A 16889-nucleotide genomic window follows, 5' to 3' on the forward strand; every position below is an offset into this window, starting at 1 on the left:
ATTTATTATACCATTTTGTTTTCTTTGATAAAGACACCTGTTAATATTGAAACAAAACAAAAATCATCAGTTGTAATTCAGGTCTGAGTTGGGGAACAACTCTCGCGTCATCGTTTTTATTTTTTAAGGACGGTCAGGCTTGTGCTTGTTGCTGGGCTTTCGACAGAATTACTTCTCACCCCGCACTGATTTAATGCACTACTTCGTATAACTGTTCTTAGTTATGCGTTGTCTTCATTAAACGTGTGCTTTCGTTTTACCTCAGAGTGAGGTTATGTTTTTTATTGGTGGAGACCATAGAATACTCACGATATAACCTGGTGGAGACCATTTAAACTCGAATATAAACTGGTGGAGACCATTAAAACTCTGGAATTTTTTTGATTATGATGATTCAATGATATAACTTTTTTATTTTTGTGGGATAACCTGGCAGTTTGTGAGTTTAATAACTCCGCCAACACACTTCAAAGTTAAAAAAAAAAAAAAAAAAAAATATATTTATTATACCATTTTGTTTTCTTTGATAAAGACACCTGTTAATATTAAAACAAAACAAAAATCATCACAATAATTTTCAAAACAAATGTAGTGTGAAATTAGAAAAAATTATAACCCTTCAACACCCCACCACCCAATTTCTCAATCCTTTTGCCATCAATACAAACAAAAATGTAAGATAAACGAATCAATAAATAACATTTCAACTAGAAATGACAGTTCGTTTAGGTTTTGATCTGTCAAAATACTTATTAAAGTAGAAAAAAAGAAGACAACAAAAAATCCTTATATTTATGATCAAATAAAAATCATGGAAAAACTCTAGCATATGTGGAGCTACAGCAGAATAAATATAATATTGACCTTTTTTATTTTGCAAACTCATCATTAGTTTGATTTTTTTTAGGTTTCGGACAGAAACGACAGTTAAGGTAATATATTTGACAGTTGCAGAGAAAATAATATTTGGTAAACAAACTGTTTACCAGACATCTGGCTGCTGCAAAAGGTTAAAAGACAATATCAATGGTTAAACTATAGATTCACCTATAAAAAATAAGGTCCATTATGGCAAATTATAAGGAAGGGGCGTTTTATGTTGCTTTTCTCTGTATTTCTTCCTTTTTTTGTAGCAGAGTTTAATTGTCAGTGGTAATATTTGTTTGTTTATTGTTCAATTTATGTGAGAGTGTGGTTTACACAGACAAAAACTAAGATTTTCCTATTAAACGATTATTTAACTACTTTAACAGTAGCTAAACACTGGCAGCAGCAACAAAATATATCTATCTCTAATATTGTTTTCCTTTATTTTTCTGTTTCTCTTTTGTTTGGTTTGTTTATATTTACTAAGTATCCCTTTTTAGAGTGTTTACACGGCAACAAAAAAAATCATATCAAACCAGCAAAGTGTCGTGTGTCACTAGTAAATGTTTGCTTTTGTGTGAATTTTCTTATTGTATTGTATTTTTTGGTGGAAAAACTGACAAATAATCCCCATATTTTGCAAGAACTTATGAATGAATAGCAACGAGTACTAGAAAAAAAAAAATTCGTGTGTGGTTTAGGTAATGAAAATCTTTAGCTATTTATTGTTGCTGCTGGTTTGCCAGACAATGACAATAAAATTTATATTGTATTTACTACAATCTTATACATTTGGCAAATTATTCCTTTATTAGAGAACGTATGTATGTATTGTATGTGCGCAATAAAAGTCAAAAAAATGTTTTTCATTTATAATATTTAATTTTGTATTTTCATTGTGAAATGATTAATAGTTTTATTTTTTTTGTGCAAATACATGCAGTGATTTTCTAAATTTCACACCCCTAAATGAGGGTAATATAATGTCAAAAATTTCAATGAGAATGAATAAAAATAGTGTCATAAGATTTCGCTTACCAGCAAGTTTGACACTTTTTCCCCGTGCATGCATTTCAATAAAAGGCGTTTTTTCGCTGAGGCTGCAAACGGTTTTTTACACAAATATGAAAAATTGTTTGAATGCAATGACAGTTAATAGCTTTTAATACAACTGTAATCCGCTACTTTGACAATTTTAATTGTAATTTTTGACAGCAAGGCGTTTACAGGGGGTAACAAATGAGAGAAACAAAAGATTTATGATTTTTTATTATTATTAAAAATAAAAAACAAATAAATTTGCATATTTATTTATTTAAATTTTATTTTAAAATTAAAAAAAGAAACACCTACATTTTGTAGTTAAACTAGTAAAACAACATGTTTCCTTTATTTTTTATCACACAACATGGGTGATAAAATGGCATCACCAGCACTACTATTTTAAATGTCATTTTTGACATTTCTTTTATTTTCAACCTGCTACTTTATGTCATCAGTGCGTACAATATTATGTTTTGTTATTAGTTGTATTTTGTTGTTCTAAATATAAAAAAACATGTTTTTGTACGTGACTTTTTCTACAAATAAAAAATGCTGTTATTCTTAAGAAATATATATAAACTTTAAATAAATATTTTTATAGTTAACAGATGCTAAAATAATTTTATAATATTATAATCATGCATATTAAGGGTCATTTAGTTATTTCGGAAATGTTTTTTTTTTTTTGTCAATTTTGCGTAAAAAATAGATTGTGTAATATTTTTTGGGGGAAAATTTTTAGTGTAAAGTAATAAAATGGAATTTAAATGATCCAAATAATTATTATTTTTTTTTGGCGGTTTTATAAAAAACAGAGATTGAAAGGAATGATGTTATAAACTTTTTGACACTGTTTTTTTATACCCTACATACCTTTAGGTATTACCTATGCGTTTGTGCTTTTGTTTGTAACATTTAAAAATATTAGTCCTAAATCCACCTAAAAGTATACCAAGTCTCAATTTTCAAGATAATTTATTGTAATTTAGTACATACTCTTCTTCTAATCCAAGGTCGAATGCTACTGAAATCAATTTATTATTTCGCCTAACTCCTATACAACCGTACCCCCGAATAGGGCTTTTGAGCTCTTATTATGTCCAATGTTCTAGTATGTTAAAGAAAATCGGCAAAACTAAGTTTTATAGAAATTTAAATGACATTGCCGATTTTTGTAAGGATCAGGTCACATTTGATCCTAAAAAACAAAACCCAATTTTTAATATACTCATTGGTGTAGGGTATCACATTGTAGGCCATGCCAATTGTTTGTTGTTTTAAGGTTTAAGCTAAAATAGAATTTCTATACAAGATTACTTCAGTAAATTGATTCAATCAATAAGGTTTAATTGTCAAAGTGTTAATGATATTATTTATGAAATGTTTTCGTTAAATCAATAACTAATTTCAAATTCATAAAATTAATGAAACATTCTCCTTTAATACAATTATATTATGAAATATTTCCATTGATTTAATAACTAATATCATTTCATCAATTAAATAGTTTCATAGTGGAGTCTATAAATAAATTTATAAAATTAATGAAATCTTCTTCATTAATACAATGAAAGGCTACCTAATCTAGTTGAATAAGTGAATATGCATTTCGTTTATTACCATTTGAATGTATATGAAATGAATAGAAAAACCTTTTCTATAATTCTAAAATATAAAAAAAATTAAATTGAATGCAGTATTCTTAGTGGTTTTATATCTCTTTTTAAAACAAATATCATTTGTTAAAAAAATAATATATTAATTACAAAAGTTTTAAACAAATAAACGTTTTATTTACTTAGAAATATATAAACGAAAAAGCTAATGTAAATTAAATTATATGCTCTACAAATAAATATGTATTTAAAGATATGATTAAAACAATAAACATTTTCTATAACTAAGCATCCTCAGAGTCATCATTCTACTATTCCTCATCATATTCATTGTAAAACAGATGATGATGGTGGTGATGATGATGCTGCCGAGAATTTGTTTTCTTATATTTTAATAAAGATAAGAAAGAATGTTGCTTTTTTTATTTTGTTTTAAATAAAAGAAAAACATTTGTTTGTATATTTTGTTTCTTGTAGTTATAATTTACAACAACTTAGAAGTTTGAAATAATTTTTTATTATTTATACAAATTTTGTGCCACAATAAACTACAAAAATATTGTATATTTTTACGTTTAAAGATAAAAACAAAAATATTCTTATCTTGGTCTTGGACATGTATTCCAAGGAACGTATGTTTAAAGGTAACGAAAAGTACTGTGTTGGCGGGGAACAATACGGTGAGAGGAAAAGAAATAAACAGACAAATAAATTGTAAATATTTTTTTTATTATTATTGTTATTTGCATAAACTACATGAAATGTGTTAATAGCACGTGTAAAGTAAAAAACAAAACTTAAATAAAAGTGTTTTTTTCGAGTCAGAAAACATTTTCGAAATACAAATATATAAAAGCAAGTAGGATTTTAAAATAAATTTAAAAATAAAACTTTATAAAAGCCCTGTTACTAACTTGTCAATAGCAACCCAGAGTAATGTTTACTTCAAAGTAGTTGGCAACTTGTTATAAAGTGTGGCCAAGTAAACTTAAACATTTTCAACAATTTAAATTGTTTAAAGTAAAATTTAATGTTGTTGCTATAGGTGGGCAAATATTAGCCGCTTTAAAACAAGTGTTTCTATTATATTTTTGTTCTGGGTGTTTGAAAATTAAAACAACCGGAAAATGAGGATAAATGTTTTCTTAAGAATCTTCTTTATGTCTTTTTCTGTTGTTAGGAAAACCTAAACTAAATACACACCACCAATAGAATAGAAAAAAATTTCTTATTTTCCCATTTATCTCTAGAATTTTTCTCCTTTGCCTTTAAAAAAAGTGGAGGTTTCTTGTTGTTTCCGAATCGTGGCAGACGACACGGGAATATGAAATATTTCGATTGTCGTTGGCTGTTAAACATCCGTATTTTATGCCACTTTAATATTTTGTTGCCAACGTAGCATGCCACACAATACTGTAAATGATGATACTCTTTAACCAGTGTAACACATCTATGGATACAAGTGGGTGTTTGTAGTAAAATATTATATATTTGTTTTTCTTGTCAGAAAAAGTCTACTTTGCGGAAAACGATTATGAATTCCAAATGTGTAGCGCTAAAGAAAAATGAAATGTTATCGATTTTCTTTAAGAAAAATAAAAATCTGTGATATATTTAAGAAAATTGTATGTTTTTAAAGCATTATAAAAGCTCTAGGCAATGATACAAGATAATCACTGAACAAATTACTAAACGATAATCTGTGGTTAAGCTAGAGTGGTGGAATTGAAAAATTATGATATTTTGTCTAAAACAATATATAAAATATGTTTAATCATTTGATTAAGAAAAAGTTTCTTAGTTTGAAATAAAATGAATTTTTAATATTTCCAGATTCATACTTTTACAATGAAAAAAACTTTTGCAAACGTTAAACAAATATCAGGTCTAGTAAAAAATCGAACATGAAAGTATATGTTGTTTCATCTAATCCAATTTGCAAGACTCTAATTGACTCTGATGTTAAAACGGTGCAAGAACAATATAAATGAGGGATTGTTTCCTGTGTATAAGTTAAGTAAGGACATGGACTCTATCGAGAGTAGTTCACAACAGACCCTTTAGTGACCTAGTTTTTTAAAACTGCAACTGCAATTTTCAAGACTGAAAGCATTTCCAAACATATTTTGCTAATATATGTAAGTATATATTGGTCCAAACGAAATTAGTGCTTAAACTGGAAAAATTAATGTTGTATATAAAAACAGGGGTTGTGGTAATCAGGAAATTTTTCTTTATGCCCGATGAAATCAAACTCAAAACTAGAGGATTTAGAAAAAATTGTGAGTACTTTGATCTGTTATAACTAAACTCCTTCGAATTCGTAATCAATTTAATACAATTTTATTGTGGTGAAAGTAAATTTCAAAATTTCTTTAAATCTCAATATTAACTTATCTCACAAAAAATCCAGTGCATTTTAAACTTAACAAAGTGTCACACAACCAAATGATTTTTAATTGTTTTTAACAAATTGTTGCCAGATGTAATACGATCAATGAATGGCATATGAAGCATAATCGATGTGACAACAATTGTTCTAATATGTAAACGATATAATTGCCTTTATTGCTTCAATGAACCCATAAATTTTCTTCTGAGGTTTAACCAGAACAGATGATAATCACAGTCATACATACATTATACCCAACCACTAAACAATGACTCCCTGTTCTCTACTTTGTCCGCTAAATGTGCTTTACGAAAAGACCACAAAACATCCCCATGATAGATATTTTGTCGAGTGTATGTTTGTCTGTTTGAGTAATACAAATGAGTTTTTGTTCCCAATGACATCGAAAACCATATATCAATCTGTTTAGTTTAGGTTTATTCCTGTTCATATCTTTTTTTTTTTTTTTTTGTTCTTTTTGTCTTTCTTACTTTTAATTTAAAAGTAGACTAAGATGTAGAAAGTTAAACAAAAAAAATATATTATAATGTCATTATAGACCAATATCATATGGTTACAACCACTGTATGGTTGATTTTTAAGGATGTGGATATGTTGTTTAGGAACTTTTAAATCCTTATGCATTTCCTATACCAACTAAACCAATTGGCCTCAAACTCATTATAGATTGTTGTTTGTTTTTCTTTTCCTTTTCATTGCTTTTCTTTCTGGTTTCTAAAAATGTCCATCTTCCAAAGAGAGATTATCTCAACGTTAAACTTAAATAAACTGGACATTTTTATATTTTCAGCCATAAAATGTCATGGACAGGAGTAAAACAATGAAAAAAATAATATACATATAAACTCTATTAAGTTAAAGTTTTTTCTTTTCTTTAAAATCTTTAAATGATGTTGAAACGTTTAATAAAATTATAAAGTGATGCAGAAATATTGGACTTAAAATAATCGGAAAGCACATATTTTTAAGTTGTTAAATATATATTACGTGACAGCTTCTCAATATCAAAAGGAATATCAAGACCAGCCCTACACCAGTTATTTATACGATTTCATTGTTTATGACTTATGTCAGATTTTATAATAATCCATGATTTTCTGAAAGAAATTTAGTTTATGAGATTGACCTAATCGTTTAATGTTTGATAAATAGATTTATGTTTACTCGTTGATGTTTATGTTTGGGGACTCGATGAAATAATGATTTAAATTGATTTATCTTTAAAACTGGACTTGTACAAGGTTTAATAAACACACGCAGAGAAAAAATATATTTGTGGTAACCATAATCTAAGAGCAACATATTATGGTTAGAATTATGGTTAAAGTTAAAACATATTATGATCATTATTTGTATAATAATCTACTATATAATGATTAAATATAGACCAAATATATCATCATAATATAGTTTTATTAATCATAATGTGATGTTGTAGCATTATATTGTAGTTTCAATAATGGATACAAGTAATCATATTATTGTTTGAAGTAACCATATTATGGTTACAAGTAGTCACATGTTATGGTTACATAGTAAACATAATATGGTTAATTTAATGGGCTCGGCGTAAAATGTAATTATTTGTTAATTTTCTTTTAAACAAACACAAAACTTCCAAGCACTGATATTCCCATAAACACATGATGCCAATATAAACACAATATAATTTTTTTAATTATTAATTTTTTACGTACACTATTTTTTTTATTTATTTCTATTGTTTGTTATTATATTTTTGATATAATTTATTTTTCACAATTATTTTAACACTGCGTTCGTTTAACAATTTATTTAATCCGATCTAGTACGGATAAACCACACAACTGATAGAAAATTGGCGATACCAAAATATTTTTAATAGTAAACGTATTTTACTTATATCTTAAACATTATATGGATAAACGTGTAAAATCCTACTATTTAATGATTATTTGATAGTTTAAATGATTCTAAATAATATAATATGTTTAAATAATTATCATTGTTTAGTTGTTGTAAAAATAATTATTTTTCAGAGAATCATTCTTAAATTTATAATTGTCATAAATATATAAATGTTTTCAGTAACTAAAATATTGATGAAGTTCAATAAAAATAACAATTGTTTGGTTATGATAACAAAATATTGTTACAAAAAACATAGAATAGTTGTCCTAACCATGCCGAACCATGTTTTTTCTCTGCGTGCAGACGGAAAGTATTACATGGTATACTTTAAGATCAATAATATAGTACGTAACAATTATCAGCACAAACCATCTCCACTATAGTAATCATGTTGATGCTTGAACTGAATAAATCGCTCAGTAACAAATCGAGTAACTGCAATGAATCATTTGATAATTTTTAGAGAATATAGAATAGAACAATTCTTAGAAAGAAATTTCATTTATATATCGTTATATAAATGATCTTTACAGCCACTTTGCCTGAACAACAGACCCGAAAACGGCCATGGTATATTTTGTCGGTTCTGACGTAATACACAACCTCCTTTCAATCTAATCCATAGAGTTGGTTAAAGATTAGTTTCCAACAGTAACACCGGTTGGTTTTCATGAAGACCGCATGAACCAGATAATCAAGGAAATTAGCGAGGGAATTCATTCTCTCAACAATGGGCCACAAGGGCTCCGAGTGAACTCGCTAACCTTAGTTTTCAATAAATTAAGAGTAGTAACGGGAAGTAAGCAGTTATCGGAAATTTTTCACGTAAAGTTATCTTAAAGGTAACTTAATTCTGTCTTAATTATATATTAATTACAACTGCATTTATTGCAATATAAATATATAATTTATATTAAATTATTTCCGTATTTTCTATTTTGTTCTTCTTTCATTTTTATTCCCCCAAAAACTAAGTGTGATATTTTTAGTTTTTCGTTACTGTCAGACATGAAAATCTTATCACTATAACTGACATTCGTACTAAAATTAATGAGTTTCTTTTTTTCTCATTTAGATTAGATTTTGTTAGTTGTGATTTTCTTTCGTTTTTTTCCTATAGTTCTTCTCAAGATCCTTGTACTTATTTACTTTGCTATCACAGCCATTATGGCAGTGATTTTGTTTTTATCATTTGTTTTTCTTTTTTTTGGGGGGGATGGGGGTGGAGTAGGACTATGTTTTGGGTTTTCTTTAGTCTCCCTTTTACTTCCTTATTCCCCCATTTTGTTTGGCTTATTATATTGTCATTTCATTTAGTAAAATATTTGTTTTTTCTGTTGGAAATCTTTATCTGTTTTATGTTGTTGACCAAGTACAAAAGCAGCCAAGTTGTATAGTGATGGCTAAAGTTGAAGTTACCCTTTTCGGTTTGGCTGAGTAGTGTGTTTTGGTCTATAGTTTTTGTGTTAAGGGTTGCTTATTTTTCCCATCGTGTTCTTTTTTCCTGTTTATTCATGCTTTGGCTTTTGGTATAATTTTTTGTGCTATTTTTGTCCTTGTTGATTTTTATTATAGTTATAAAGGATTAAGTTTACCGTCTGTTTTTATTTTTATACTCATATAGTATCACCACAAGTGCATATGTTATATGTCCTTTCTAAGGTTTTTTTTGTTTGATTTTAATAATAATAACAATTGACTTTTTCTTTGGTAATCGGTAGAAGCTAAGTGATAGTGATTTTTGTTAATTTTTATAAATTAATATGACCACAGGATATTGTATGATGTATATTCATAGTATAAATATCATTAATCAAAGGAGTTGTAGTTGTTTTTAACATTGAAAAATTTGTATGTTTAAGTAAAAATTGTATTAAAGTTTGGAACTAAACTTTAAAATTCTACTATTTTAATAGATTTAAACCACCAGAACTTTACACTTTTTTAAGCACATGTTACCTTTAGAAAAAATCCTAAAAAATTCACTCAAAAACCCCAAAGGACAAAGTTTGTATATAGCAAGAAAAAAAAATCAATTTTTCATAAAAAAACAAACAAAAATAAAACAATTTTACATAAAAATTTCAATTTTTTAACAAACACAAATATCAACAGAAGATAAATGCAACAAATTGCACACATAAAAGAGTCCTTGAATAAACACACATTTGTTAAGGATTCATTTTTTATTTTGGCTATTTTGCTCAAAGAAAAACAGTATAGATGACAACAGTTTGCATTTCCGTTTCCTGCATATTTCTAAAGAAACATATGTATGTGCTGTGTATGTCTGTATGAATTGTATGTTAAATATTTAAGTTTGAGTATTTGCTTTAGTGTCGTTGTTGTCGCATTTGTTATTATATTGCAATAGCAATAACAACGTTTATTTTAAGGTTGCAGGTATGTATTGTTAACACACATACATAGTGAGTCAACAATATATTGTAGATTGCTGCTGTATGTCCTCGCATTGTGGCAAGTACTTAGCAACACACAATATGTGTGTTCTGAGTTATCATTACAATTTAGCTTTATTAATATGGTAATGTTGCAAGACTACATACATATGTATGTCTGAGTACAGCCAAAAAATAATGTTGTTTAACAAGTACCCAAATAGTAGTATTATAGTCTGCCAGTCCAACGAAACAAGTTTTGACAATTGTTATCATATTTTTATGTTTCATTGCAATAATGCAACGAAATATTGCATTTTTTCACATTAGTAAAGTTAAAACCATAGTATATTTACTATAACATGCTATATATTTTAATTTAACCACGTTACTAATGACAGGGAAAGGAAGACATTGCTTAACTAATTTGAATGTGTAAAGCATTGCAGAAAAGCTACATTATTTGGCAATTGTACTTTTACAAGATCTAACATTATTTTATGAGTGTAGCTGAATGAATATATTTTTTTAAAATTTACAATCTCACAAAAGCATTTGCTGATATTTTAATGTCATTGCTTATGTTGTTATTTGTTGTTGCCAATGTTTCAAGCAACAATTTTTTTTAGTCATGCAACAATTTCGTTTACTATAACATTCTACAGACAGAAAAAAACAATTATCCAACTGTAGTTTTTTTTTGTTTGGTGTTAAAATTATGGTTTTGCAACGTGTTCAACATGTGTACATTTGGGATTTCAATTATTGGTTTATTTAAAATGTTTAAAAGGTATTGGTAGCATATAAAAATATATATAAAAGTATTTATGGATTTATTAAAATCATTTTTTTTTTCGGACAAATTTTAATAGCATTTATACGTGCGTTTTTATTTATTTTAGTTTTTAATGAATGTAAAAATTCTTCAGTATTTTTTATATAAAACTGAATTTATTTCAAGTTCATTTGATAGTTTTTATTTTTAGTACAAGTTGGATATGTTTTAAATACTTTTTTAATCCTTTTGAGTGATGCGTTTGTTGTGTTGCTTGCTGATGCATAAAAAATAAAAAAACTCTTTTAAGTTTTATTTTTAAATTTTATAAAAAAGCCATAAGTACACACTCAAAATTCTCTAAAAAAAAAGTATGATTGTAGGAATATGATTATTTGGTGGAAGTGAATTATGTTGTCAACAGCTGTATTGGGCTTGGTGGGCTTAAGACAGCACAGCACCATCTCCAGTTTTTATTTGACAACACATGTGCATGTTTTTTTTTAAGATATATTTTCATTTTATTTCCATAATTGATAATTTTATTATTTTTTATATATAAATTTTTTTTCAACGTCTTGTCTTTTCGTTTTGTTTTATTTGAGGAATTTTTAACTTTATTGAATAATGTGTCATATTTTTATGATTTTAATAATATTTATATACAAATTATGATTAAAAGATTATAATTTAAGATTAAATACTTTATGGATAGATGAGTGTATATTTGTTTCAATGTCTGTATGTGTGTATGTAGAGCACGAGATAAAATAAAATATGTCTACAAATCATGGCATTTGAATTTTTTAAATATTTTAATATCTTAAATGGATTAAATATAAAATCCCTAGAGATTATACACAAAAATCAAAGTAAAGGAAAAAATAACAAAAAAAATCAAATATATGTATATAGGTATTTATTAGAACTTGATTTATAGAACATATAAATTGATTGATAATAGATGCAAAAATACGTATAATTTTGACAAATATTTTTAAAAGAAAATATATTTCTGTAAAATATATGTATAAAATTCTTAAAATATCTATTTTCAAGCTAAATTATAGCTACAAAAACAAACAAAATTTTCACCGAAAAATAAATGATCTGCATTGAATTCGAATTTCTTCACATCATGTTTTTTTCTAAATATCGTGTCCTGCTATTTTTATAAACCCCACTTTGAGACGTTATAACAGAGCGAAGTAGACCTTTATTAATACATTTTGTTATGTTATCTGAAATTCCAATCTGCTTACTTAAAAATAAAGGTTTAATCTTTGAAATCATCCGTCTTTAACCTAAATTTTGAAAAAGTCATAATTTTAAATTTACGAGGAGGAAAGATAATATTACTGAGATTAAACCTTTATTTTAAAGTCGGCAGATTGGGCTTTCAGATTACATAAAAAACCAGATATGAAGGAGACATTCTGATGCATTGACCATTATTAGAAAGTTCCCTTTAATAAAATTTACACAAAATTTTTGATTTATAGAAGTTTATAGACAAACATTTATATGTGTAGGTTATGTTAGGTTGGTAAAAGGTTGTTTACTAATTTAAATCCGAAAAAATGCTCTTAGACCACTATCGTCCTGTTAAATTATCTTTTAATGATCAGAAACCCAGTTGATGTAGTTCAAATCAGTGATGGCGAGGAATGTTATTTACGGAATAATATCACTCACTTTATGTTTATAAAAACTGATTCTGTTTGAAGGATATTTTCAATTAAAAACTAATGATATAGAATTTCCAAATAATATTTTAATTTCACGGTGTTAATTAATAAAATACAAAGGGAATTCCCTCTTTAATTAAATAAAATTTAAACGGAAAAAATCCCAATCATATTACAGCCAAAAAAATTTAAATTTTTGACAAACATTTTCGTTGTGCATTTGTGACATAAAACAAATTAAGAGCAAATTAATGACTCAATAATTCACACTCCAAATTACTTAAAAAAACACGCAAAGAAACACCATCAGCATTTTCAACAATTTTCACAGATCACTGGCAATGAAAAGATACAAATCGAGATAAATATTCTCAAGATCGTTGATGGAAACAAATGAAATCTTTCGACAAATTGTAGATGACAAGTTGAAATGTGTGAACATGCTGTGGAAATGATGATGGAAATAAAATGAAATGAATTTGGTGGTGACAAACATAATTTTTTGTCAATCTAAAAGAAAAAATTCTACAAAATAGGCGATAATTAGTCAACATTATTTAGTATACGTAATAGAGATGTGGGTGTTTTTTTCATGATTTTTGTTTCGGTTTTTTTGAGAACACACTACTACATATTGTTAAATATATTATGTATTGTTAATTTGATGAACAGAATGATGGAAAGGAATTATTTTTAAATATACAATTTAATTTAGTTAGGATTAAAAACTACACTATTTGAAGACAATAAAGCAACATTAACATGTTTCTTTTTTACTTTACTTCAAAGGAAATATTAAAAGATTTTCGGATGGATTAATAAGGTGAATTTTAAATGAAAAAGAAAATCATGTGAGGTATGAGTTTGAAATGAGATTTCTAATTCATAATAAATACAATTTTACTTTAATAGATAAAATGAGAATAATTATTAAATTATGTTATTATTGAAATCACTTATCTCGGTATGATTTTAATATTTATTTATAACAACAACAAGTGGGGTTAAAGTGTTTCCTTTTCCTCTTTTCATACGCATCGTTTTGATGTGAACTCTCGCACACTTCTAGTGCTGACCTCTGTTACTCTCAAATGTCAGTTCAATTCCCAAAACAATTTGTAGAGCGAAATGTCAAACACACCATGGAGAGAAAAAAACAACTTCAAAACACTTTTACACAACAAAACTAAGTTATGCACTTGATAATTTCTAATTCATACGTTTAATAGGGTCTCTTATATACGTACGCACCGAGTCAAGAGCATATCAAATTTCCTTATGGCTAAAAATCCAAATATAAAAACAAAAACTCCCTCAAACGAATATCAATGTAAACAAGTGTCATAACAACAAAAACAACTACATATTGTCTATACTTACTTGTATATGAACATATTGTGGGCCCAATATAATTGAAGTGTCAAACAGCGAAATTACACAAAAGTCGCTTATTTTAACAGACATAGAGGCAACACTTCAGCCAGCATCATTTCACACACAAACATACTATGTATTTATTACACACTTGTGTAAAATAGTAAGTGAAAGTATGAGCAGAGAGTTTTGTTGTTCAATATACATATTACATGTTACTTCAACGTCATGAGAGAGGGGTGTTCAATTAGCCGTAACATTTTTTCCCAATTTCTTGTTTCGTTTAGTTTATTTTCGAACATTAAAAAATTTGTATAATTTAACTAATGATTACACAATGATTAGGTCGGAATTCCGGGGAGTTTTTGTTTTGTATTCCAGAACATGATGCGTGAAAAATGTTATCACAATAATAGCAACAACAACATCAGATACAACAGAGCAGCAAGCATCTCTTCTTATATTTGGTTTATAAAAGAAAGAAGAAAAAATTCGAAACGAATTTTTATATTTATTTCGAACAAGTGTGGCGCAAATAATTGCTGTAAAAGTGACATGTTTTTTATTGTTGTTGTTGTTGTTGTTGCTGTTTATGAATATGAATTTCTTTTGTTCATTTTCAGTTCCTTGATAAGCAAAACCCAACATCTAATATTTGTTAGTTTTGGCAATATCGATGCCACCGTGAATGATTTGTTTGTTTTCTTTTCCTTTCTTTTACTATTGTTATTGTTGTTAAGTGTATTACGTATTCATGGGAAATTGTGACAGCTGTTGATGACATATTTTCCAATTTTATTTATTGTTACTTTTGACAACAAGTTTTGACTAGCAAGCAAAAATTAAATAAATTGTTTATCGATTGTATACCAACAACACTTGTTGAAATTATGGTTTAAGTAAAGATATTTAAATTTTTACATTTGGGTCCTTGCATTATTGACAAATTCCTTACATAATTTAATATTGGACCCTATATTTTGTATTCTTTTTACTCAGCAGGTACCAATATACATAGTTTGATTTTCTATAGTAATTAGCTACAATTCTATCAATAAAAAGGGCTTAATTAGAGCAGACTTTGGAAGGAAGGATCTCGTTTCACACCTACATTCAAAAACTCTGCCAAATCTAATTGATTGATACCTATGTCAAATCTTTAAGTTTAAAGTAATAAAGCACCTTGCTTAAGGAAGCTTTCTAGTGAGATAAATAGTATGAGAATGAAACTTTATATTTCAACGATAATCATAAGAATAACTCTATTTGACATTCTCTCTCTCTTTGAAATCTTCTATATTGCATAACAATGCTATTACAAATGGTTAAAAAATATTCACTACTTACTTCTGAGTTTCTCCAGTGGTTCATGTTTAGGCGTATGCGGGGGTGCTACTGTATGATGTGGATGTTGACTATAACCGGAAACCAGATCCTGACCGGTGCCATGATGTAAATGGCTTAAACTACCAATTGGCATTAAGCTCGATATGGCGGGTGAAATGCTAACCGATGAACTAGAATCATGCAGACTATGATGATTGTGCAAATGATCACTGCCACCTCCCACCGATGTATTACTATTTACAGTTGAACTACCCGTACTGCCGCTACTAAGAGCGGTACTAGTACTAGTGGCACTCTCAGCAGAACCTGCCGAACCAGCTCCGGCAGCAGTGCCAGCACTGACCAAGTCTTGTAAGCATAAACCTGTAGATTCGGCTGACATGGCTTCGAGACCATTTAAGGCACCACCACCGCCGCCAGGATTACCGCTCGAGACTACACCCAGACCGCCGCCAGCAGCGTTACCGCCACTGGCGCGATCCATGCCTAGATATGTGGGGAAAATGGTGGAAAAGCCTTGAGCCACAGCCTGGTGTGGCTGATGATGTGCGTGCAACGTGGTGTGTTGTTGGTGGGGATGTAGAGGCGGCAGATGATGATCTCTGCCGGAGAACTTCGTCGTGACGACGTCCTTAAAGTGTTGCAGGAATGTAGTCGTCGTGGTGAAGCCGGTATCGTACACTTGGGGATTTGCAAAGTTGAAGCTCTGCTCAAAAAGAGCTTTGTTTTCCAGCCTAAAAAAATATCCAAAAAACATAAATATAATTTTAATTGTTTTTTTACTTAAATATTTAAATTATTTTATAAAAGTATAAACGAGTACATTAAAACAACAAGCTTAACCTCCAACACTCAAAAAATGTAAGATTTAACACCAAGTCTCCAAAAATTTGTTTTGTTTTTCTTTTTTTATATGTTCTGTTTGCTTTGCTTAACATTACAAATATTTAAATACCAAAAAAAGCTACGTACAGATATGGTATATTTAAGTTTCTTTAAAAAATTCCGTCTAAATTTAAAGAAAAAAATTTCAGTGTCGTATACAAAAGATAACCGGCGTAACGCGAGTTAAGGGACGGACATATAGTCAAGCAGATAACATTGGCAAGAGTCATAAAATGTTTCTTTTTTTTCAATTTCAGTTTTACTTGCAAGTAACTGACTGTTCTATTCATAGTATTCATGATGTAGTTCATACAACTATATTACTGTTACTACTTATTTCTTTATCTGATGTTCAGTTTAAGCAAAATATTTACATTTCTGTGAATTATTATTACGCTCTCTCTTTTCTAGGTTTGTGTGTGTATTTTTTGTTGAGAATTCCACTGTTGTGAGCTGTTATATGTATGTAGAAGTCCTAAGTAAAGTAATATAATTAAAAGGTCTGAAGGTAATACATATGTAGTTACATTACAGAAAACATTTTAAACTTATATGTTTTCATCACAGATAAATAAATAGTTTATGTAGCAA

The 16889-nt window shown here is 28.0% G+C and overlaps 1 protein-coding gene across 1 annotated transcript in view; it reads right to left on the reverse strand.

Annotated features, from left to right (window-relative positions):
• LOC111679864 (pituitary homeobox homolog Ptx1) overlaps window positions 1-16889 on the reverse strand; it is a 40838-nt gene that overhangs the window by 15946 nt on the left and 8003 nt on the right. The window contains exon 2 of the mRNA XM_023441465.2: window positions 15414-16147. Within this exon, the coding sequence (XP_023297233.2) occupies window positions 15414-15897 (484 nt within the window). The 5' untranslated portion in view covers window positions 15898-16147. The remainder of the gene's footprint in view (window positions 1-15413; window positions 16148-16889) is intronic.

Source organism: Lucilia cuprina, chromosome 4, assembly GCF_022045245.1.
Source record: "Lucilia cuprina isolate Lc7/37 chromosome 4, ASM2204524v1, whole genome shotgun sequence".
In the NCBI taxonomy this organism is placed as follows: Eukaryota; Metazoa; Arthropoda; class Insecta; order Diptera; family Calliphoridae; genus Lucilia; species Lucilia cuprina.